Source organism: Hemitrygon akajei, chromosome 6, assembly GCF_048418815.1.
Source record: "Hemitrygon akajei chromosome 6, sHemAka1.3, whole genome shotgun sequence".
Classification (NCBI taxonomy): domain Eukaryota; kingdom Metazoa; phylum Chordata; class Chondrichthyes; order Myliobatiformes; family Dasyatidae; genus Hemitrygon; species Hemitrygon akajei.
The window spans coordinates 169,269,343-169,292,671 of NC_133129.1; the positions used below are offsets into that span (position 1 = coordinate 169,269,343).

General features: G+C 42.0%; 1 protein-coding gene across 6 annotated transcripts in view; it reads right to left on the reverse strand.

Annotated features, from left to right (window-relative positions):
* Positions 1 to 697: 697 nt before the first annotated feature.
* Positions 698 to 23,329, reverse strand: part of LOC140729684 (protein kinase C-binding protein NELL1-like) — a 915,540-nt gene continuing 892,908 nt past the window's right edge. For all 6 annotated transcript variants that reach the window (XM_073049744.1, XM_073049741.1, XM_073049746.1 and 3 more), the window contains 2 exons: positions 18,329 to 18,553; positions 698 to 2,996 (listed from right to left, as the gene is read on the reverse strand). In XM_073049744.1, the coding sequence (XP_072905845.1) occupies positions 2,946 to 2,996; positions 18,329 to 18,553 (276 nt within the window). In that variant the 3' untranslated portion in view covers positions 698 to 2,945. The remainder of the gene's footprint in view (positions 2,997 to 18,328; positions 18,554 to 23,329) is intronic.

Consider the following 23,329-nt stretch of genomic DNA (forward strand, 5'->3'; position numbering starts at 1 on the left):
TACTGCAGCATGGTAGTTTAGTGGTCAGCTCAACACTTTACAGTACACATGACCTAGGATCAATTCCCACTGCTGCCTGTAAGGTGTTTGTACATTCTTCTGTGACTGAGTGGCTTTACTCCAGGTGATCTGGTTTCCTCCCACAGTCCAAAGATGTACGGTTGTTAGGTTATTTGTCATTTTAAAATTGTCCTGTGATTAGCACAGATTAAATCAGGGGATTGTTGGGCAGAATGGCTAAAAGGGCCAGAAGGGCCTATTCCATGCTGTATTTCGATAAATAAATTAAAAAATTGCATTTCTTCAACACTAGTGAAGCCTACACCTTCATGCAGCAAATCACTGGCAATGTTCAAGCATTGGCACAAATATGCCACAAGAAATCCAAGCAATGTCAGAAGTCTAACTACCTATCCGACATTCAATGGTATTGGAAATACTGAGTCCCACAATCAACATTCAGGGGACTACCTTGACCACGATCTTAACTGGACCAAGCTCATAAACTGTGATAACAGGATCAGTTAATTTTTTCAGTTTCTTCATGAAAGTGAAACCTCTCTTCCTTTGTTCTGCTCTGAAAATCTTCTGTCCAACTTCTTCCTAAAAACTGAGTTGTAACTTTGCAAAAACAAAACCACAAATTATAACTAGACTCTCGGAATTAGAATAAGAATCAGGTTTAATACCACTGACATATGTCATGAAATTTTTATTTTGTTTTTCTGGAGACTGATGAATTTGTATCTGATTTACACAGTCCTTGATGAGGTTCTTCCATCATTGGCTACTTTTATTAGAAAGATGAACCATAATGAAAGAATATACATTTATTTAACACTTTCATGATATCAAGTCTTGCAAAAATGTTTAGAGTCAATAAGATATATTTGGAATGTAATCATTGTTTTTAACAAAAATTACAGCATGCTTTCACACAGTGATGTCCTGTAAGTAACACTGACTACGCTATCTGCTCAAGGTATTGATTGAGAGATATGTATTAGCCACACCCTGCTGGACTTCCACAATTAATTGAGGCATCTTTTACGTCAAATGTAGTGCTGCATTCAAAAGACGGCACCCTTAATCCAGAATTACAACATCACACTAGGTTACTTGTTCATTCTTACAACGTAAAGCACCGAGTTAAAGACAGTGTCAAGACGTATCTGAAGCAGTACATTGATCTGATCTGATAAATGAATCAGAGTCATAGCTGATGCTAGTACATTTACGAAATTACGGTGGCTGTGACTCAGAAGTAATTAGAGTTAATTTTAGCATTGTTTATTGGTACTGCTTCATAATTACAGGAAATATCCTGTGAATAAATCACTTCCAGTTTGGATTCACACAGGCAGTGCAAATGTTTGATATACAATGGCTTTAAAGTTTCTGGAATTTCTCCAAAGTGCCCGTAACCCCATTGGAGAACACTTATGGGTCTTTCTATGTTTTGGTTGCTGGGATTAATGCAGCAGGTCAATAAGAGTGACATAATCAAACAATACAATCAACCACACATATGTTATCTTAAAAAGATCCCCCAATTAGTTGCTATGAAAACTCAACAGCAGAAAAATCAATGCATAAGAGAAAGAAAAGTGCTTAAAATTCCAAAAACAGAAGCTAAAGGTTATTTGTTTAATTCTGATTTTCAAGAAGATAAAAATTTTAGCCTGTTTCAATGCTCATATTAGCTTTGATTACTACATCGTTGGAGAGAATTACACTGCCAATTTAGATTTGTTGTTCCTTTGAAAAGGGATGTACATGTACATTCAGTGGCTATTTTATTAGGTACAGGTGCAGAACCCAATGTGCTCTTCTGCTGCTATTGCCCATCCACTTCAAAGTTGACGTGTTGTGCATTTGAAGATGCTCTTTTGCACACCACTGTTCTAACACAAGACCTTTTGAATTACCTGTTAGCTTGAAACAGTCTGAACATTCAGCTCTGATCTCTCTCATTAACAAGATTGTTTTGCCCACAGAACAACTGCTCACTGGATTATTTTTTTCTTGTTTTTATTTAGCACTATTCTCTGTAAACTCTAAAGACTGTTCTGCAGGAAAATCTGAGGATATCAGTAGTTTCTCAGATACTCAAACCATCCTGTCTGGCATCAACACAATCATTCCATGGTCACATAGATCACATTTCTTCCTCATTTTGACATTTGGTCAGAACAACAATTGAACCTCTTGCCTATAACTGCATGCATTTCTGCACTGAGTTGCTACCACATGATTGGTTGATTAAATATTTGTATTAACAAGCAGGTGTAACTAATAATGTGCCACTGAGCGTATATCATTCATCTGGTAATGAAATGGAAATTATTTTATCCCTGAAGAACAGTCTACTTCAAATCCCAGTCTAACTAAATTGAGGATTGGTTCACTAGAACCAGTTTGGATTCTTCTTCCAAAAAAGAAAATGACACATTTTTTAATTTTCTTACTCTATTTCTTCATTATGTTCAGCACTCAATTTCAATGGTATCTAATTTGTTGGATTGTTTGACAGAAATGCATGAATTTTAAAAACAGCAGAAGACATTCAGTGCTCAAACGGTTATTACACAGTATTTCAGATAATTGATTTACAAAGAAACAGGACAACAAATCTGGACAGATATTATCTATAAGGTCAGATATAACAATCCAGTTTTTCACACATAGCCACCAAAATTCTGTAAAAAATATAGAAGTGTTATTTGCTAACAGCATGGTAATGGGTCCCAACCTTGAGTTGAAAGTGAAACATATTTAACTGGAGAGCCATAGAAGTGCAGGGTTGTTCCACGACACACAAATTCTTGGAGATCTTGCTCAGTTTGATAGCTTTTGCTTCTACAATGTGAGGGCCTTTCTGCGGTATGTTTTCATGATTACCTGCGCCGTCCGCACAGGAAGGAGACCAGTCCAGGAAGTAAGATTCAGTTATTGTAGAGGCACGCCACATCGACTGAGCAGCAAGTATTTCCATTCTAGACGAGAAGAGAAAAGAGAGAAAGAGAGGATCAGGTCCTTCAAAGGCTTGCACAATTTCACTTAAAGAGACATTTTAAATCATCTTCTCATACCACATCACACCTCCAACGTACAGCATCCGCTGCAATCCACAAAACAAAATGCTCTCTCTTCTTTGGAAGTGTTAACGGATGCTAATAGCGACTGTTACTGGATTAATCATCCAGAGAACTTCGTCTGTTTGAGAGCCAAGTATTTGAATCTTGCAGTACAGTGACAGATAAGAAATTTAAATTCGAGTAATTAAGTAAATTTAGCATGAAAATCTCGTATCAGTGATATTGCCCATAAAACAACTATACTTCAATTACTGTGAATTTCCCCAGTGTAGAGTGATGGCAGGAAATTTGCTGTGGGCAGTGATGAAGATGATTTTATATACTGTGTTGTTGTGTAAATGAAGTCACTGGAGAAAATTACTGGTAGATACAAAGCATCTTCTTAAATCGATAAAACAAGGTGCAGCAGGCATAGTTTAGAGATGCTTTTGGTCAAAAGGTCTGTTGGCCCATCATGGAGCTCAATATATTATGTGCCAGACATCAAAGGACAACTCCATATTTACAATGTATGGCCAATGTTTTCTTTGAAACTACATACAACCTTCACATCTTCTGAATCACATCCACACCACAGACATCCAAATGAATTTTAATCAGCATTGTCTGGTCTGGGATCACTGTTTTTTGGAACACATTGTTCAGAGCTGCATTCCAAATTAAATCCACAATACGTATTCAGATGTGAAGACAGGTAGCCAAAGTCAATTGCTAAATGTGTATGTCCTAAACCCAAAAATCATTCTAACATACTGTACCTCCATTAGGTCACCCCTCAGCTTCCCTGGAATATAGGTTGCTGAGATGTGACCTATATTTGTATATAAAGTCATGAGGGGCATAAAACATATTACCACTGTCATTTTCTCAGAGAAGGGGAGTCTATAACTAGAAAGCATAAATTTAAGGTGAGTGGGGGGAAATTTTTCGCACAGAGGTCAGGAATGAGCTGCTAGAGGAAGTGGTAGAGGTGGAGTAGATGACACAGTCCAAGAGCCAACTTGGTCAGCATGGGCAAGTTGGGCCAAAGGGCCTATTTCCATGCTATATAACTCAGTGACTCTAGAATGCACTTTGTGTGGAAGTGTCCATGTCTCCCATAAGTAGAAGCCAATACTGACAAAGGTCCTGAATGGTGTAATCACCACACTTGGGCTGCAGTGAGGTGAAAGAGCCAATAGAAGAGAATACTTACTTGACATTGCCCTACTAGTCTACTTCTAGCAGTTATATTTATTTGTGATAGGGCTGTTGGAATGACCACCAAATATTTCCTTGTGGGGAATGAGTCCCATCCATTTATGCTGACGATCAACACCACTGTACCTCAGGGGTGTGTGCTTAGCCCACTGCTCTACTCTTGAGATATCCATGACTGTGTAGCTAGGCATAGCTCAAATACCATCTATAAATTTGCTGACGATACAACCACTGTTGGTAGAATCTCAGATGGTGACGAGAGGGTGTACAGGAGTGAGATATGCCAACTAGTGGAGTGGTGCCGCAGCAACAACCTGGCACTCAACGTCAGTAAGATGAAAGAGCTGATTGTGGACTGCTGGAAGGGTAAGATGAAGGAACACATACCAATCCTCGTAGAGGGATCAGAAGTGGAGAGAGTGAGCAGCTTCAAGATGCTGGGTGTCAAGATCTCTGAGGATCTAACCTGGTCCCAACACATTGATGTAGTTATAAAGAAGGCCACACAGCAGCTATACTTTATTAGGAGTTTGAAGAGATTTGGCATCACAATACACAAATACACTCAACAAATACACTCAAAAACTTCAATAGATGTACCCATGGAGAACATTCTGACAGGCTGCATCACTGTCTGGTATGGAGGGGCCACTGCACTGGACTGAAAGAAGCTGCAGAAGGTTGTAAATCTAGTCAGCTCCATCTTGGGTACTAAACTACAAATTACCCAGGACATCCTCAGAGAGCGGTGCCTCAGAGGGGCAGTGTCATTATTAAGGACCTCCAGCACCAGGAATGCCCTTTTCTCACTGTTACCATCAGGTAGGAGGTACAGAAGCCTGAAGGCACACACTCAGCGATTCAGGAACAGCTTCTTCCCCTCTACCATCCAATTCCCAAATGGACATTGAACTCTTGGACACTACCTCACTTTTAAAAAAAATAGTATTTCTGTTTGTATGCATGATTTTAAATCTATTTAATATACGTATACTATATAAAGAATATTGAATAAGATTGATTGATTGATTGGTTGATAGATTTATTTATTATTATTATTCTATATTATGTGTTGCATTGAACTGCTGCTAAGTTAACACATTTCATGTCACATGCTGGTGATAATAATCCTGATTCTGATTCTAAGCAGCCTTTTTTTATAGCAGTAATGCACAAGCAGATAGATTCAGAATCTCAACAGTAGACAGTCATGATGTTTTGGATATAATTGAGAGAAATACAAATGTTTTCCACCACAACCTGAAAGTCCTTAGTCATAATTAAAGACAATTACAGTATCTTAAAATGAATTAAGGCATCATTCCCAGCACAATAAGAAACTTTGAAAAATATGTCAGGAGCAGCAGCAGAAATTCCTAATGTATTACCAGATTGGTAAACCATAAAACTGTATTTTGTGCTTAAGAATAAATTAAGAATGTGATAGACAAAGCTGAGTCCCTTGACAATGGATCAGAATTTATGCGCCATCCAGCAATGAATGCTGATGAGTATTTAAATGGCTCTCAATGGAAGGAGACTCTGTAATTACCCACACCTCATGGTTCAATAACAGCTTCTTTCCAATTGCCATCATGTTCTTGAGCCACCTGTGAAACCTCAACACTTTTTCAGACAGGATATTTTTTTCCTCTCTTGATCGTGCACTGGTGTTGCTTATTTTGCTTTGATTTGCACACTTATAAGTTATGTATAATTTATGTTAATTTAAATTTATGTTAATTTTTAGAGTCATAGATTTATGAAGCCTACAGCAAAAAAATCAGGCCCTTCATCCTATCTAGTCCATACCAAACTTTTATTCTGCCTAGTCCCATTGACCCGTACCTCTCTCCATATCCCTCCCATCCACGTACTTATCCAAACCTCGTTTAAATGTTACAATTAACCCGCATCCACCACGCCTGCTGGCAGGTCATTCCAGACCTGCACCACCTTCTGAGTGAAGAACGTCCCCCCTCAGGTTCCCCTTAAATGTTTCTTCATTTGCCCTTAACTTATGAGCTCTAGTTCTAGTCTCACCCAACTTCAGTGGAAAAAGTCTGCTTGCATTTACCCTGTCTATATCCCTCATAATGTTGTATGTCGTTTTCAAATCTCCCCACATTTTCCTACACCTAAGGGAATAAAGTCCTAACCTATTCAACCTTTCCCTATATCCTAATTTCTGAAGTCTTGACAACATCCTTGTTGTGTATGTGTGTGTGTGTCTATAAATTATATATATAAACACACACAGACAGACATTATATAAATAATGTGTGTAAACTGTATTTTTTTTACTTCCCTTTGCAAGGTACTGGGATGCTGCTGCATAAAGTTCATTTTCATGGTATATACTATATATTCTGTGTACATAAGCCTATAACAACAATAAGCTTGAACTTGAAACCTCAGCATAAACCTCAACCATGGCAGACTCTAGTGAGTGACTGGAAGAAGTTTGAACACATTACCAACTGCCTTCAGCCAAGAGTGCATGTGGATTATCTTCCTCAATCTCCATGAAGTCACATCATGCACAGAAATCAGACTATAAGAAGTCCACACCCATGACTTCCAGGATTGGAAGACAGCATTGGGTAAGGCCAGGTGCTGTTCCTTATAACTTCCAGACTGAATAGCTGCTGACTTGATCTTCGAACTAGGTGCACATTTGCTTTATATCCACCTGACAACATGGGGAATTGCCTGGCTATTCACTGCCCTGAAAGAACGAGGTTTTTCAATCCTAGCAATATTGCTTTGACAGTATAATGTCAGTCATCAGCAAAGTGATGGGAGGCATCACTGACTAGGCCATCAAGTACCACTTACTCACCAATAGTTTGCTCGCTAGTAAACATTACAGTTTTCATCAGGACTGCTTGACTTCAGACTTTGTTATAGTGCTGTATCGAACAGAAACAAAACCGATGACTTCCAAGGGTTAGATTGAGAGTGAGTACTCTGGACGTAACTCCACAAAGTGCGAGATAAAGAAAATTTTTTTTAATGTGCATCAAAGGAAATTGCCTGGGATTTACTAAGCGCAAATCTACTGAGAAAACCGCACAATGGAACTGAAATTAGTCTTGCACAATAGCAAACCATCCAACACAATTAATCACAGAATCAGGCCACGTAAACCAGGCTTCTGGTTCACTGTTCTCACTACTTGTTGTTTTGCATGACTGCCAATCCCTTAGAAACCATGCTGAATGTGGAGAGTTTCATTAATTAAGCTAAGCGAGTTTCGTACTGGGAAAACAAATGCCAGATCTTGCAGACTGTGTAATGTATGACCAGAGTCTTTTCTATTTGTTTGTCAGCTCCATCCACACACTTCCACCTCTCCCAGCACCATCACCCAACCGATTAACAATCATATAATTTACTTGTAAACATGAAAAGAGAGCTTTTACTCAAAATTCAAATCCATGTCTTAGTTCAACATGAAATAGCTGACTGGCAAGACAGGTCACAGAACTAAAGATAAACCTTATTTGGTTGCTGACAGGTTCAATTTCAGTTAAAACTTGATCAATATTGTTAACATTATTGAAAAAGAATGTATTTGTAAGATTTTTCAACTTTTCCATTACAATAGGGTTCAACAGATACATTGGATGAATAATATATCTTCCAATGTGCATGCAGTATCATATCCAATGTGTTTATTGAGAAGGGTTGAAGTCTTCCTTGTGTGCACTGTGACAACACTGCCCAGAGCCTACAAAGTTGCTCAGAAACAAGTGTGGAATGGCTTTCCAACCAGCATGCATACATTGAGCCTAATGATCTATCACCTTGCTATATATCTATGATTCTAAAGAAATGGCAAAATCAGATGAGTGCAGGTCCTGATGGCAGCCAGCCTAAGTTCAATGCAGCTGCCAGTTATTATCTTATTATTAAACTCACAGTACTTTCCTGGGTTGCTGGCACTGTGATGGCATTATGCAAACTGCTACTCTACTGTGCCTCCCAACTTTGTAGCACAAACACACAGAAAAATTGTCAGTTTTTGAGTGTATTTGTTGACACTCACCATGGCAGCCAGAAAACAGAAATGGGGATAAGAAGGTTTTTCTGTTCCACGAAGTATATGTGAGACATCCTATATGCCTTCAGGAGTGGAGGTGGTGGAGGAATCAGGGGTGGAGAGTTGGACACAATATCTATCAGGGAGAGTTGAACTCAAAATCTACCAGGGACACTTTAAGAACTGCCTAGCCAGAAATTGCTTTAGAAGTCAGCTCCGGTTGTGAAAGTAGCCATGGAGAAATGCTGAAGGAGATTTTGTGGCTGAACAGGGTATGTCAAGGTGAACTGCACACCATTAAAAGTAATGCTCTGTCATTAGGCACAATAATGCAGTATCATAAACACCACACGCACACACACACACACACACACACACACACACACACACACACACACACACACACACACACACACACACACACACACACACACACACACACACACACACACACACACACACACACACACACACACACACACACACACACACTTACTTCACGTACCCTCACCCCGAAGTTAACTCTCCAAAGCTAGAATAATAAACCGATTACGTGAAGTTCATAAGACCTTAAATCATAGAAGTAAAATCATCAACACGAGTAAATCTACAAATGTTCAAAATCCAAAGCAACACACACAAAATGCTGGTTGAACTCAGCAGGCCAGGCAGCACCTATGGAAAAGTGTAAATAGTCAACATTTCTGGCTGAGACCCTTCATCAAGTATGAAAATTGGATCAGCCATGATGAAATGGCAGAGCAGTCTCGATGGGCCAAATGGCCTAATTCTGCTCTTCCATCTTATTGTCTTACCAGTCCTGATGAAGGGTCTTGGCCCAAAATGTCGACTATTTACTCTTTTCCATAGATGCAACCTGGTCTGCTGAATTCCTCTAGCATTTTATGTGTGCGGCTTTAGAAGCAGAATTAGAACATTTGACCCATCGCGTCTTCTCCTACATTCTATCATGATTGATTAATTATCCCTCTCAACCCCATTCTCCTGCCTTTTCTCCGTAACGTTTAATGCCTTTTTTAAGCAAGCATCTTCAAATATACCCAATGACTTGCCTTCCACAGCCATCTGTGGCAATGAATTCCACAGATTTACCACCACCTGGCTGAAGAAATTCCTCATCTCTGTTCATCAAGAGAGAGTAAATAGTTTGAGCCACAAACTAGCTAAGGCTTTGCAAAATATGCCTGTGTGCTCATTTGCCATTCATCATTTCAATTTGATTCTATTCTTTGAATACAGTAGATACCTTCATCATAATGCTGCATCATCATTAAAGTGTGTTAGGTAGAGCAGAGGGAGATGATGCAGATGGAGGAGCAGAGAGGGAAAGTGGAACACAGGAACATCAGAAAAAAATGGAGGAGCTGGCTACCAGGCCTGTTGAGCCTGCCCGGCTTCTTATATGATCATGGCTGATCTCTACTGCCTCCAAGAGGACCACAACCTTGTTGTAGGGTTTGGAGGCTTGTGTGCCTCAATGACCAAGAGAGTTATGTTGGCTGGAGTCAGGGTCTTGTGCTTTGATTCTTGGAAGGGTCACCCATGCCAAACATATCAAAAGGTAGAGGCCAGACTAAGAGTGGTCCACTGGTCCTCCAGGTTCGGGGTGGGGGACGGGGTGGATGAGTGGTTTAGCTCAGGGCTAACAACTCTGACTAGTCAAAATAACTGTTTCAGAAACAGCAATGAAGAACCTTTGACCTTCATTGCAACTCTACGTGCCTGCAGCATAATGGGTAGTGAGTAAGTAAGTGGTCTTTGCTGGCCTGATAATTTCTGCCCCTTTTCTCCATATCCCTCTCCCCCCATTCCTTGATCTACCAACTATTTATCCACCTCCACCTCCAAATGTGCGTCCCACATCCCCATTTATGTTTGCACTCAAGATACAATCTCAAATTCATTTCCTTTGTCAAAATAAGTCTCCAAGTGCTTCAGAAAATGTAACTTGACTTGAGATCTGCCACCAGCTCTGGCTGAAAACACATTCAGGTCATGATACTGATGCCAATAACGTTTACAAAAGATGAAAAATCTGTAAATACATTCAACATTTGTAAACCTTCGGAGAATTGGTCACCTGCTTTATCTTTGTCATTAACTCCAAATTTCTGCAGGTTATAATCATCACAAAGCCATTTTAAAATCCAGAAAATGAGTTAGCACTGATTTCAGCAGGGTTATTATTCATTAATTTCGATCTTCAACTTGGACCAGTTTTACACATTTGCAAGTGCAAGGTGAAACATCACAAGGATCACACATTTTAATTTATGAGGACTGCAAAAACAGATTTCAAATTTCAAATGCATGATATAAGTATTAATATGCATGGAATATACTCTTACCAAATAAACAAAATGTTCTCTCTTTATTCAGTTAAAAAGGATGCAGTGAACACAATACCTGATAATGATGTAGAGACGGCAGGTCAAAATTAGTATGTTATGCTTCAATATTTTATTAGTACTGATAGAGTATCTGTCTCAAATATAATCACAATTGGGAGACACCAGAACGTAGTTAAAAATAGACATCTGGACTCGTTTTAAGCACTCAGATTCAGCAATGAGTGCAGAATGATTTTAGTGAATGCATGCACTTTGTCTTTCATTTCTGGGGTCCTGACATAAAACAAGCTGCCTTGCAGAACAAAAGCTGTCTTTCCCTGCTGGGTCTCTGCCATCGTACACGGCTTCCAATGGCTATAGGCCCAGAACAAGTAGTACTGGCATTCATTGAAAATTGATAGACTGGGATTAAAAATCCCAGCAGCACTGGGGCTCCACAGGGTACTGTCCCTTTCTCTTCATCATCTACACCTCGGACTTCAACTACTGCACAGAGTCTTGCCATCTTCAGAAGTTTTCTGTTGACTCTGCCATAGTTGGATGCATCAGCAAGGGAGATGAGGCTGAGTACAGGGCTACGGTGAGAAACTTTGTCACATGGTGCGAGCAGAATCATTTGCAGCTTAATGTGAAAAAGACTAAGGAGCTGTTGGTGGACCTGAGGAGGGCTAAGGCACCGGTGAACCCTGTTTCCATCCAAGGGGTCAGTGTGAACATAGTGGAGGATTACAAATACCTGGGGATACGAATGGACAATAAACTGGACTGGTCAAAGAACACTGAGGCTGTCTACAAGAAGGAGCAGAGCTGTCTTCTATTTCCTGAGGAGACTGAGGTCCTTTAACACCTGCCGGATGATGCTGAGGATGTTCTACGAGTCTGTGGTGGTCAATGCTATCATGTTTGCTGTTGTGTGCTGGGGCAGCAGGCTGAGGGTAGCAGACACCAACAGAATCAACAAACTCATTCGTAAGGCCAGTGATGTTGTGGGGGTGGAACTGGACTCTCTGACGGTGGTGTCTGAAAAGAGGATGCGGTCCAAGTTGCATGCCATTTTGGACAATGACTTCTATCCACTCCATAATGTACTGGTTAGGCATAGGAGTACATTCAGCCAGAGATTCATTCCACCGAGATGTAGCACTGAGCGTCATAGGAAGTCATTCCTACCTGTGGCCATCAAACTTTACAACTCCTCCCTCGGAGTGTCAGACACCCTGAGCCAATAGGCTGATCCTGGACTTATTTCCACTTGGCATGATTAACTTATTTTTATTTAATTATTTATGGTTTTATATTGCTATATTTCTTCACCATTCTTGGTTGGTGCGGCTGTAACGAAACCCAATTTCCCTCGGGATCAATAAAGTATGTCTGTCTGTCTGTTTAACCTTGCATAGCCCTATGCTCAATGTGGAATTATCTGTAAGTCATAAAACTATGCATTTTGTTTATTCAACTGCACTTTTGCAGTGCCTGTCTTTTTGTAAAGTCCTTTGCTGGTAAATCAGATGCCTAACAGCAAAACACATCCTGAAATTAAGTGGAGGTACAAGAGGCAGTGAATGCTGGAATCTGCAGCAACACAGAAAGTGCCGGAGGAACACAATGGGTCAGGCAGCATCCATGGAGGGAAATTCACAATTACCGTTGGGTGAAGGGGCTTGATCTGAAATGTCAATTCTTCGTTTCTCTCCATAGATGCTGGCTGACCCACTGAGTTCGCCCTGTACAATCTGTGTTACTGAAATAAAGTAAATCAAAATTGGAATCAGGTTTCTTATCACCAACATAGGTCATGAAATTTGTTGCTTTGTTGCAGCAATACAGTATAAGATGAAAAATAATGTTAAGTTAAAATAAAAATAAGAACATAAGAAATAGGAGCAGGAGTTGGCCATCTGGTCCATCGAGCCTACTCCACCATTCAATAAGATCATGGCTGATCTGGCCATAGGCTCATCTCCACCTACCTGCCTTTTCCCCATTACCCTTAATGCCACTGCAATAGAAAAATCTATCCAACTTTGTCTTAAATATATTTACTGAGGTAGCCTCCACTGCTTCATTGGACAGAGAATTCCACAGATTCACCACTCTCTGGGAAAATCAGTTCCTCCTCATCTCTGTCCTAAATCTGCTCCCCTGAACCTTGAGGCAATGTCCCTTAGTTCTAGTCTCACAACATAAATAAGCAGTCCATAAGAGGAATATTGAGGTAGTTTCATGGGTTCATTAACTGTACAGAAATCTGATGTTGGAAGGGAAGAACCTGTTCCTAAAACATTGACTGTGTGTCTTCTGGCTCTTCTACCTCCTCCCCGATGGTAGCAATGAGAAGAAAGCGCATCCTGTATAGTGAGGGTCCTTAATGACGGATGCTGCCTTCTTGAAGCACTGCCCTTTGAAGATGTCCTTGACAGTGGGGAGGGCTATGCCCATGATGGAATTGCCAAAAGGCCAAGTGATTGCCTATTGTCTGTGAGTCCGAGTCCACTGGAGGCTGAAGGCCCTGACGTGGCCTGCCGTGGGGTCAGAGGACTAAATACATGTGTATCTGTGTGAGTGGGCGAGTGGGTGAGAGATAGGTAAGATCTTGATTCGCCGTAGTTGTCGTTTGTATGTTTTGTGAACATGTTTGGTGAGGCATGCTATGCTGGTGCTGGAATGAGCTAATGACCCCACCCCAGCATATTTATTTATTTACTGAGATGCAGTGCAGAACAGGCCCTTCCTGTTTTTCAAGCCGCACCACCCATTAACCCCAGATTTAACCCTAGCCTAATCACAGTCCAATTTTGAATGACCAATTAGCCTACCCACCGGTACATCTTTGGACTGTGGGACGAAACCGGGGCAAGCAGTGAAAATCTACACGGTCACAGGGAGAATGTAAAAACTCCTTATAGACAGCAGCAGGATATGAACTTGGGGTGGCTGGTACTGTAAAGCATTGTGCTAACCACTACACTACTCTGCTGTCCCATTCCTTAGGTTGTGTATGTTATTTATCCAAATGGCACATTTCATTGTGTGTTTTGATGTACACATGATAAATAAATAAGACGTAAGAAATTAGGCCATTTAGCCCATCGATTTTGGTCTGCCATTTCACCTTGGCTGATCCATTTTTCCTCTCAGCCCCAATTTCCTGCATTTCCCCCGTACCCCTGTCAAGAGTCTATCAATCACTGCCCTAAATATACATAAACACATGCCCTCCACAGCTGCCTGTGGCACCAAATTGCAGGTTCTCACCTGTCTCTAGATGAAGAAATATCTCCTCATCTCCATTCGAAAAGGATACCCCTCTGTTCTGAGGCAGTGTCCTCTCGTCATAGTCCCTCCTACCATTGGAAACATCCTCTCCACATCCACCCTATCAAGGCCTTTCCCCATTCGAAATGAATCTGAATCTGAACCTCCATCACAGGCACACCTTCCCCATCGTCACACCTTCAAAAGGTGTTGCCTCAAGAAGACTTCATCCATCATCAAAGGGCCTTCACCATCTGGGACGTGGCCTCTTCTCATTGCTACAATCAGGGAGGAGGTACAGGGGCCTGCAGATGCACACTCAACGTCCATTCAGATTCTGACATTGACTGGCTGTGCAACAGCACCCGCACACAGGTCTATCTATATAAACTTGCAGGAATCACAGATGGAAAGCAATTGTTTCGGGACGTAAAATGGAGCGGAAGAACAAAAGAAAATCCCCAGAGCGACAGGGAGATGACTTAAAAGTGTGGCGGCACAGGAACTCCGAGCGGTGAGCCGCAGGAACCCGAGGATCCAATGCTCACAATGACCTATGACCAGGGATACAGGCCAGCAGTGGTAACTCAGCTCTCCGGTAGGCCAGGGCCCAGTGGAGACTAGCAGCCAGCGTGACGGCCAACCAATCTGAACAAGGAGTCGGACCAATAGGAGTCGGCAGAGCAACACTCAATTGCGCACTGATGACGTCACCTTGACTAGTGACGGAACATTTGCGACCTAAACTGTGATTTGTTCAATGATTACACTGAATTGAGGTTTGTAGGGTGGCACTGCTTGAAGGGCTGGAAAGGCTTATCCTGCGCTGTATCTTAATAAGTACATAACCTCCAGGCTTGGCAAACAACCTTATAAAGATGCAGCCAAACTGAGATACCAATCTTCTCTTTAATTTCACACAGGAAGACTCATCATTGTGGATTCATAATATGTTTATGATGATTAATTTTAATGTTTCGGAGTATTTAGATATGTATTGCAATGCTGTAACTTGGGAAACAAGGTCCAAAAATGAAAACATAATTGGCCACTTTAGTTGGTGTGATAAGTCAGGTAGCTTCCATCGGGGTGGCATGGCAGTGTAATGGTTAGCATATCATTATTTCAGTGCCAGTGACTCATGTTCAAATCCCACTGCTCTCTGCAAGGAGTTTGTTTTCCCCGTGACCCCGTGCTCGGATTTCCAACTACATTCTAAAGATGTTTGGGCTAATAGATTAATCGGTCCTCTGGGTGTAATTGGACAGCACGGGCTCGCTAGGCCAGAAGGGTATACTACTGAGCTGTATCTCCAAATAAAATAAATAAAAATAAATGCCTGTATTTTCACAATCACACTGCTGCATGCAATAGTCAATATGTGAGGAAATTAATGAGTATTCTCTACTGATTAGCATCAACATAACAGATGGGCAATAAGGAAGAAGATTTATTTCCCCTCTGAACAATGAATTTGATTCCAACACTGCCTGTTCCTTTGATGGCTGTATTTTCCCAATCATTTCTGCTGGGCAGCTTTGCTCAGCAGGAAATGAAAGTGATGTAAAATAATAGTCAGTAGAGGAGTGATTCACCAATGCTAAAAGCTTAGGTGCATCTTCCAGGCTGTGAGGGAAAAAAAAGGTAAATTTACTCTATGATGGTCCTGTAACACAAATGAGCAAAAAGTGCTTGAAACTAAGTGCCTGAAATGGGGCAGTTTTCTATCTCTAAGTGCTAACAATCTGTGCCTTGATGATCACAAACATTCACAGTAATTTAATTGCAAATCTGACACCTTATTGCAAGGCATTTGGAAGGAAAGTGCTGTTTTATGCATGGATAAAAATGATAGGTTTGGATAAAATGACACATTCTGGCACTATGTCTATCTGATTCATAATGGACTTACGATGATTAACATCAATGTTTTAGAGTATCAGAAATTGCTGGCCCCCCACAGACTGTATAATCACTACAGAATCTCTGCTCATGTCAACCGTCTATAGATAGTTGAAGTTAATGATAGTCTGATTGATGCATGATGGAAAGCACATAGAAGATAATTGCTGCAGTGCCTAGGTTTGCTCACACACTGGGCCTGGATGGTCCAGTGGGTGAATCGAAGTTCCCATTGACCAGATTGAAAAGAGATCTGAATCAAATCAGAGCAGCAAAACATTCTTAATGACTGCATATTAGCATCAGCTTGCAGATAATATGCAGTGTTGTGCTCATTTTAATTGAGAACTGCAATAATTACCTTTCAAGTTTATTATCTAATGATCAAGATCATCAACATATCAGTTTATATCAGCTACAGCATAAACTCCATTTGTGTGTGTGGCATCGGTTAGTCTCGTGAGACAACGGATCTGTGTTCTCTCCAGGACGCAAGCCTGGGCAAGGTTGTATGGAAGATTGGCAGTTGCCCATGCAGCAAGTCTCCCCTCTCCATGCCACTGATGTTGTCCAAGGGAAGGGAAAGGGATGATACAGCTTGGCACCAGTGTCGTCGCAGGAGTTGCCAGAGCAAGGTTGAAGACAACGTCAGACTGCCTTAGGGACTCCAGCTCCGGATTTGTCCTCAGGGTTTACTCCCGAAGCCTTTCCCATAGGTGGGTATGGCTGTAAGGCAGCGGAGGTTTGATATCAGAGTTTTCCCTCTCTTAGATGGACTGCCTTCCCAGGCTGACAAGCTCCATCTACGCAAAGCACTGGTTTTAAGGTGCCAGGACCCGCCTTACAAACTCCATTTGTATACACCAATTTATCTAGCAAGTAACGTTTCAGAGAATTGTCTGTGGTGAACATAATGTTTGTGAAACAGAGTTATTCCATTTAATTTTCTAAATAAGACAAAAGAGAAAGTAACTAAGTATTCTTCATCTTGATGGTCATCAGTGGTTATTCTGGTCAGCTCATTACAGAAAGAATGTGGAAGCTTTACAGAAGAGATTTACCAGGATGCTTCCTGGATTAGCTACGACTGAGCTGGGGCTTTTCTCTTTGGAGCAAAGGAGGATGAGAGATGACTTTATAGAGGGTGTACAGGAGGTAATAAGGGGCACAAATTGAGTGGATAGTCAGAGACCATTTCCCAGGGGCATAATTTTAAGGTGATTGGAGGAGAGTCATAGGGGGATATCAGAGGAAAGGTTTTTACACAGAGAGTGGTGGGCGTGTGGGACAGGGGTGGTAGTAGAGGCCATGAAACTCTTAGATAGGCCCAAGGATGATAGAAAAATGGAGGCTCTGTAGGAGGAAAGGGTTAGATTGCTCTTAGAATAGGTCAGCAGAATATCATGGGCCAAAGTAGCTGTACTGTGCTGGAGTCTCCTATGTTTTATCTTTACATACTATCATATTTCTTTACAACCCAAAAGGTGCCCTTTTCTGCCATTGATAGCTCTAGCAGCTCAATAGAGAAATCCCATTCCCCAATTAATTTTCCCGAAAACATTTTTACATCACATCCCCATCAACAGCCCCCAGATTCTATCACCCATGAGGGTCAATTTACAACAGGCATATACCCTACCGAAGGAAACTGGAACAGCTGGAGAAACCCACACAGTCACAGGACGACCATGCAGACTCTGCGAAGAGAGCAGCAAGGATCTGGATGGAACATGGGCTGCAGCAGCTCTGGGCCAATAATTCTACTCACTAATAGATTATAGCTTCCTTGCTATACAAAAGCTGAATTTCAAAATAATTTTTAAAATATGATTTTCACACGTTTTCAATTATTCCTTCAAGATATATGTAGCCTGAACTGCATGTGTGTACGCACTTAATAAATCGATGGGTATGATGGATGGCCTGAAGGCTAGTGGGAGATCTATCACAGAGCAATCTTCTAACACCTATTTCTAGATTCAAGATTCTAGATACAAGTTTATTTATCATGTGTACATCAAAATAAACGTGTCAGTTTATTTTGCCAATCCAGATTAAGCATAACCTAATCATGGGACAATTTACAATGACCAATTAACCTACCCAGTTTGTCTTTGGACTGTGGGAGGAAACCAGAGCACCTGGAGAAAACTCACACATTTCACGGGGAGGACGTACAGAGACTCCTTACAGAACAGCGGCAGAAGTGAACTCCGAACTCTGGAACGGCCCAAGCTGTAATAGCATCACGGTAACTAGTAAACTACCATAGTGGCCTAAAACACTATAAAACAATTAAAACTGAGCCCCGGCCTCAATGGAGGTGACAGATCAGCACCATATTGAACATAGTTACATACTTGCAGAAAATAGTAATGGAATGAACACTGAGCCGTAGCAAGATCGTTCTGAGATATGACGAAGTAACATAAAATATTCGCGCAGTACAATACCTTGCATTTGCAAGTTGTGCAGGGGGATCCAGCCACGGTCCATATCGAGCCACTTAGTTGCGTTATTCCTTGGTTGTCTATACACGTCTGCCGGATATCATTGACCACGTTGTCAGCTAAGCAGGGGTCGCTCACGCAGCGTGGGCAACACTCCCCATCTGGAATGGTTGTATACTCACAGCTGAGGGCTGGGCAGGTTAAAGGCCAGCAGTCCACTTCTCCCTGCTACACATACACACAAATACGAGGGGCAGGCTTAATAGAAAATTGTTGTATTCAGCAGGTAAGCAAATGAGAACCAACAAGTCATTCATCCACTGAGAAACGATCATGCAGTGTGTATTCAATGTTAAATGATATAGTTCTTTACAACTAAACCATGTTCACTCTCAGTGTTCCTGTCGGCATACTTCCAGGGAGACAAGAAAGAATTATATCTGTGTTTCTCTTTGTGTTCACCACTCAAATCAATAACAAAAGAAGTACCATCATGGAACATTTATAGAGGTACAAAGGCCCAGGTTTTGAAACTTGTGATTAGTACCAAGGGTATGATAGTGTTGAATGCTGAGCTCTGATCAATAAACAGCAGCCTGGTGTAGGTATTGCTATTGTCCAGGTGCTCCAAATCTGAGCGCAGAACCAGTGAGACTGCATCTGCTTTAGACCTATTGTGACAATAGGCAAATTGCAGTGGGACTGGGTCCTTGCAGGTGTTGATTCTGGCCATGACCAACCTCACAAAGCACTTCATCGCAGTAGATATGAGTGCAACTGGGGGACAGTCATTGAAGCAGCTCACCCTGCTCTTCTTGGGCACTGTTACGACTGGTGCTCTTTTGAAGCAGCCGGGGATCTCTGACAGCAACACTGGGAGATTGGAGATGTCCTTGAACATTCTAACCAGTTGGCTGGCGTAGGCTTTCAGTGCCCTACTAAGTATACCATCAAATCTAGGTCCCACTCTTTTTCATGCTCCTCTCAATCAAGCCTGGGTCCTGCTCTGTCTGTGAAGCACCTTCTTGTCTCAACCTGATTGCTACCCCTTCCAGTCTTGTTAATAAATGACAAGTCCCTCCTCTTCTCATGCCTTTGTAAGTCAATCAATATTCCCACCCTTTTACATCCCCTGACAACCAGTCGCTGTCCAGCCCCATCCTTCTCCCTATCATCAGTAATCCCAAACTTGCCTACGTCAATCATTACCAATAACCTCCCCTACTCTTCCCCCTTTTCCCACTACTTGTCTATAACATGCCAGTTGATAGATTGGAGGACCATTTGTTGAGCACCTTCATTCTCTCTGCTGCAAAAAGTGGGAATGTCTTGTAGCTATCCATTTCAGTTCAACTTCCATTTCCATTCTGCCGTGTCTGACCATGGCCTTCTGTATTGCCACAAAGAGCCAAAACTCATTGGTCGGGGACACAAGCACCTGGGAAGTCACAGTGTAAAGGCTGATTTATACTTGAGCATATGGGCTATGCTGCAGCCTCTGCTGTAGCCCTGATTTTCACTTCTGCGTTACGCTACGCCATAGCGAGCATACATTGTAGTTCGCCAAACCGCTAGTTGGCTGTAGGGTTTCTATGCCACTGTGTTGAGTTTCTTCGTGAGAGACATGGACGAGGAAATGCATTTCAAACATTTTCGCATGTCAGCAGGTAGATTTGACAACTTGGTTCATCTATTTCACATCGGTGTACAGACATAGTGGAGAAGAAGCAACCGGAAATTTGTAGGAGGAAATGTGATGCTACAATGCAGACCAATCACACTTGTTGCAGTCTGCATCGTCGCGACGCGAGTTAATTTTTTGGGGAGGTGCACGTCACTCTATGGCGTAGGGTACATGGTACCTACGGTGTATATGCGATGCACAAGTATAAATCAGCCTCGACTCTTCAACTAGGTGGCAGTGAGAGACAAAATGTCAGAGCAAATGGTCAATGAAGGTAATTTCCATGTGTCCTCCTCCCCCTCTTGTGTCTAGGCTTCAGACACATTATGCTCTCCTCATCCGGGAACGGTGCCTGAACACATTATCCTCTCTACCTCTGGGAGTAGTTGGTGGACACTATCATCCCCGCTATCTCTGGAACACAATCCATAAGAGATAGGAGCAGAATTAGGCCACTTGGCTCATCATGACTGCTTCACCATTCCATAATGACTGATTTATCATCCCTCTCTAACCCATTCTCCTCCATTTTTCTCATAACCTTTTATGATCTGACTAACTAAGAAGCTATCAACCTCCAATTAAAATATATCCAATGACTTGACTTCCACAGCTGCCCTTGGGAATGAATTCTACAGATTCACCACCGTCTGGTTAAAGTAATTCTTTTTCATCTCTGTTCTAAATGGATGTCCTTGTACTCTGAGGCTGCGTCTCTGGTCCTAGACTTCCCATGATATGAAACATCCTCTCCATATCCACTCGATCTAGGCCTTTCAGTATTCAGTGCACTTAAACAAAATCCCTCCCCCATTCTTCTAAACTCCAGCAAATACAGGCCCAGAGCCAGGAATTGCTCTTCATATATTAATCCTTATATTTTTGGGGTCATTCTCATGAACCTTCTCTAGACCCTCTCCAATGGCAGCACTTCCTTTCTTACAAAAGGGCCCAAAACTGCTCAAAATACTCTAACACAAGGAAATGTGCAGATGCTGGAAATTCAAGTAACACACACAAAATGCTGGTGGAACACAGCAGGCCAGGCAGCATCTATAGGGAGAAGTACAATCGACGTTTCAGACCGAGATCTTCCTATAGATGCTGCCTGGCCTGCTGCATTCCACCAGCATTCTGTATGTGTTGCTCAAAATACTCTAAGTGTGGTCTGACCAGTGCCTTATAAAACCTTATCATTACATCATTGATTTAATGCTCTAGTCCTCTTGAAATGAATGCCAACATTGCACTTGCAGGAGGAAATGCCACATTCCCCCGCACCAGGCCTCACCTATCAACTGCCAGCTCGCACACCCCCACCCTCTCCTCGCCTTCTTATTCTGGATTCTTCTGCCTTCCTTTTCAGTCCTGATGAAGGGTCTCAGTACATAATGTGGTCTGTTTCTTCAGCTGCCTGAGTTGCTGAATTCCTCCAGCACTTTATATAGGTTGCTCCAGATTTTCAGCAGCTGCAGAATCTCTTGAGGTGATGATCAGACCGTGGCATGCACTTTTCATCTCTTTGTCTATCATTCTCACCTCCCTGTCCAACCACCCCAGCCACCCCAGAACCGTCAGTTTCCGGAAACACAGCGGAGGGTCAACACAATATCTATCTAAAATAGTTTATTATTGATGCATGTACTGAGGTCAAGTGACTCTCATTGTGTTGCATTCCATACATACAGAGCATTTCATTACAACAGTGCACTGAGGCAGCACACGGGAAAACAATAAGAGAGTGCAGAATAAAGTGTTACAATTACACCAAGAGTGTAGTGCAGACAGGGAATTGGGTGCAATGGCTGTGAAGAGATGGATTGTGATGTGAAGTCCATCTTATCATACTGGGGACCATTCAATAGTCTTATAACAGCTGGGCAGAAGCTGTCCTCAAACCTGTTCAAATGTGTTTTCAGAAGTTTTTATCTTCTGCCCCACGGGAGAAGGGGGAAAAGTGAATAACATGCTTTGGTCCATGCTGATTGGGGTGGACAGCAGAGAAAGGAGGTGTGGGATGTGGTCAGGAAGCAAAGGGCAGGTCCAGACAATGTTTTAAGGAAGGGAAAGGAGTAGGGTCCCCTCCCTCAAATCCCTCACAAGCACCATTCCCCCACCCCCCCACCAACTTACAAAAGGACGCCTACCTCTGTGTGATGTCACACAGATGCCAGGCCCTGGCAACAAGTAGTGAGATGAAGTTCTGTACAGATATTTCTGGGGTAAAATATTGTCAGCATGACATTGTGGGCCAAAGGGCCTGAAATGTGCTGTAGATTTCAATGTTCTATGAATCCAGAGAGTGAGGAGAATCTCAGAGCCAGAGAGAGGAGGTGTGACGTTTATGGATGGAGTGTGTCAGAGGTCTGGAAGGGCAATTCTCAGTGATGGGAGAGGGATTGCACAGCAATTTTCCTTTGGAACCAGAAAGCGTGCGCTAGAGGATGAATGCACCAGGGAAACCATAGGATAATTTTTGGCTTGGCCTTCAGTGATGAATTAAAGGTCAAAAAACAAATGGTCAACAAATGGAATATCCATGTGTTCTTCACTTGGGACTGGGTGTCAGATACACTGTTCCCTCTCCATCTGCGAGTGGTCATTGAACACATCATCCTCTCTTTTATCTCTGGGAAAATTCATCAGGCAGGTTGTCATCTCCACGACCTCTGGGAGCATAAAACATCGGAGCAAAAATAGGCCACGGTCCATCAGGTCTGCTCCTTCATTCTATCATGACTAATTTATTATCCCTCCCAAGCCCATTCTCCTGCCTTCTCCCTGTAACTTTTGATGCTCTGACTAACTAAGAACCCATCAACCTCTGCTTTAAATATACTCAATAACTTGGTCTCAACAGCCATCTGAGGCACTAAGCTCCTTAGTTTCACCACACTCTGGCTAAAGAAATTCCTTCTCGTCTCTGTTCTAAATGTACATTCCTCTATTGAGGCTGTGCCTTCTGGTCCTAGACTCACCCACTATAAGAAACATCCTCTTTATATCCCCTCTATCTAGTTCTTTCAATATCTGGAAGGGTTCAATGAGATGCCCCCCATTCTTTTTAATTCTGGTGAGTATAGGACCTGAGTTTTCAAAAGCTCCTCCTACGTTAATCCTTCTATTCCCAGAATCATTCTCATGAACCTCCTCTGGACCCCCTCCAATGCCAGCACATCTTTTCTTAGATTAAGGGTCCAAAACTGCTCACTTAGTTCTAAGTGCAGTCTGACCAATGCCTTATAAACTCACAGCATCACATTCTTGCCCTAAATTCTAGTCCTCTCAAAATAAATACTAACATTGTAATTGGCTCCTTT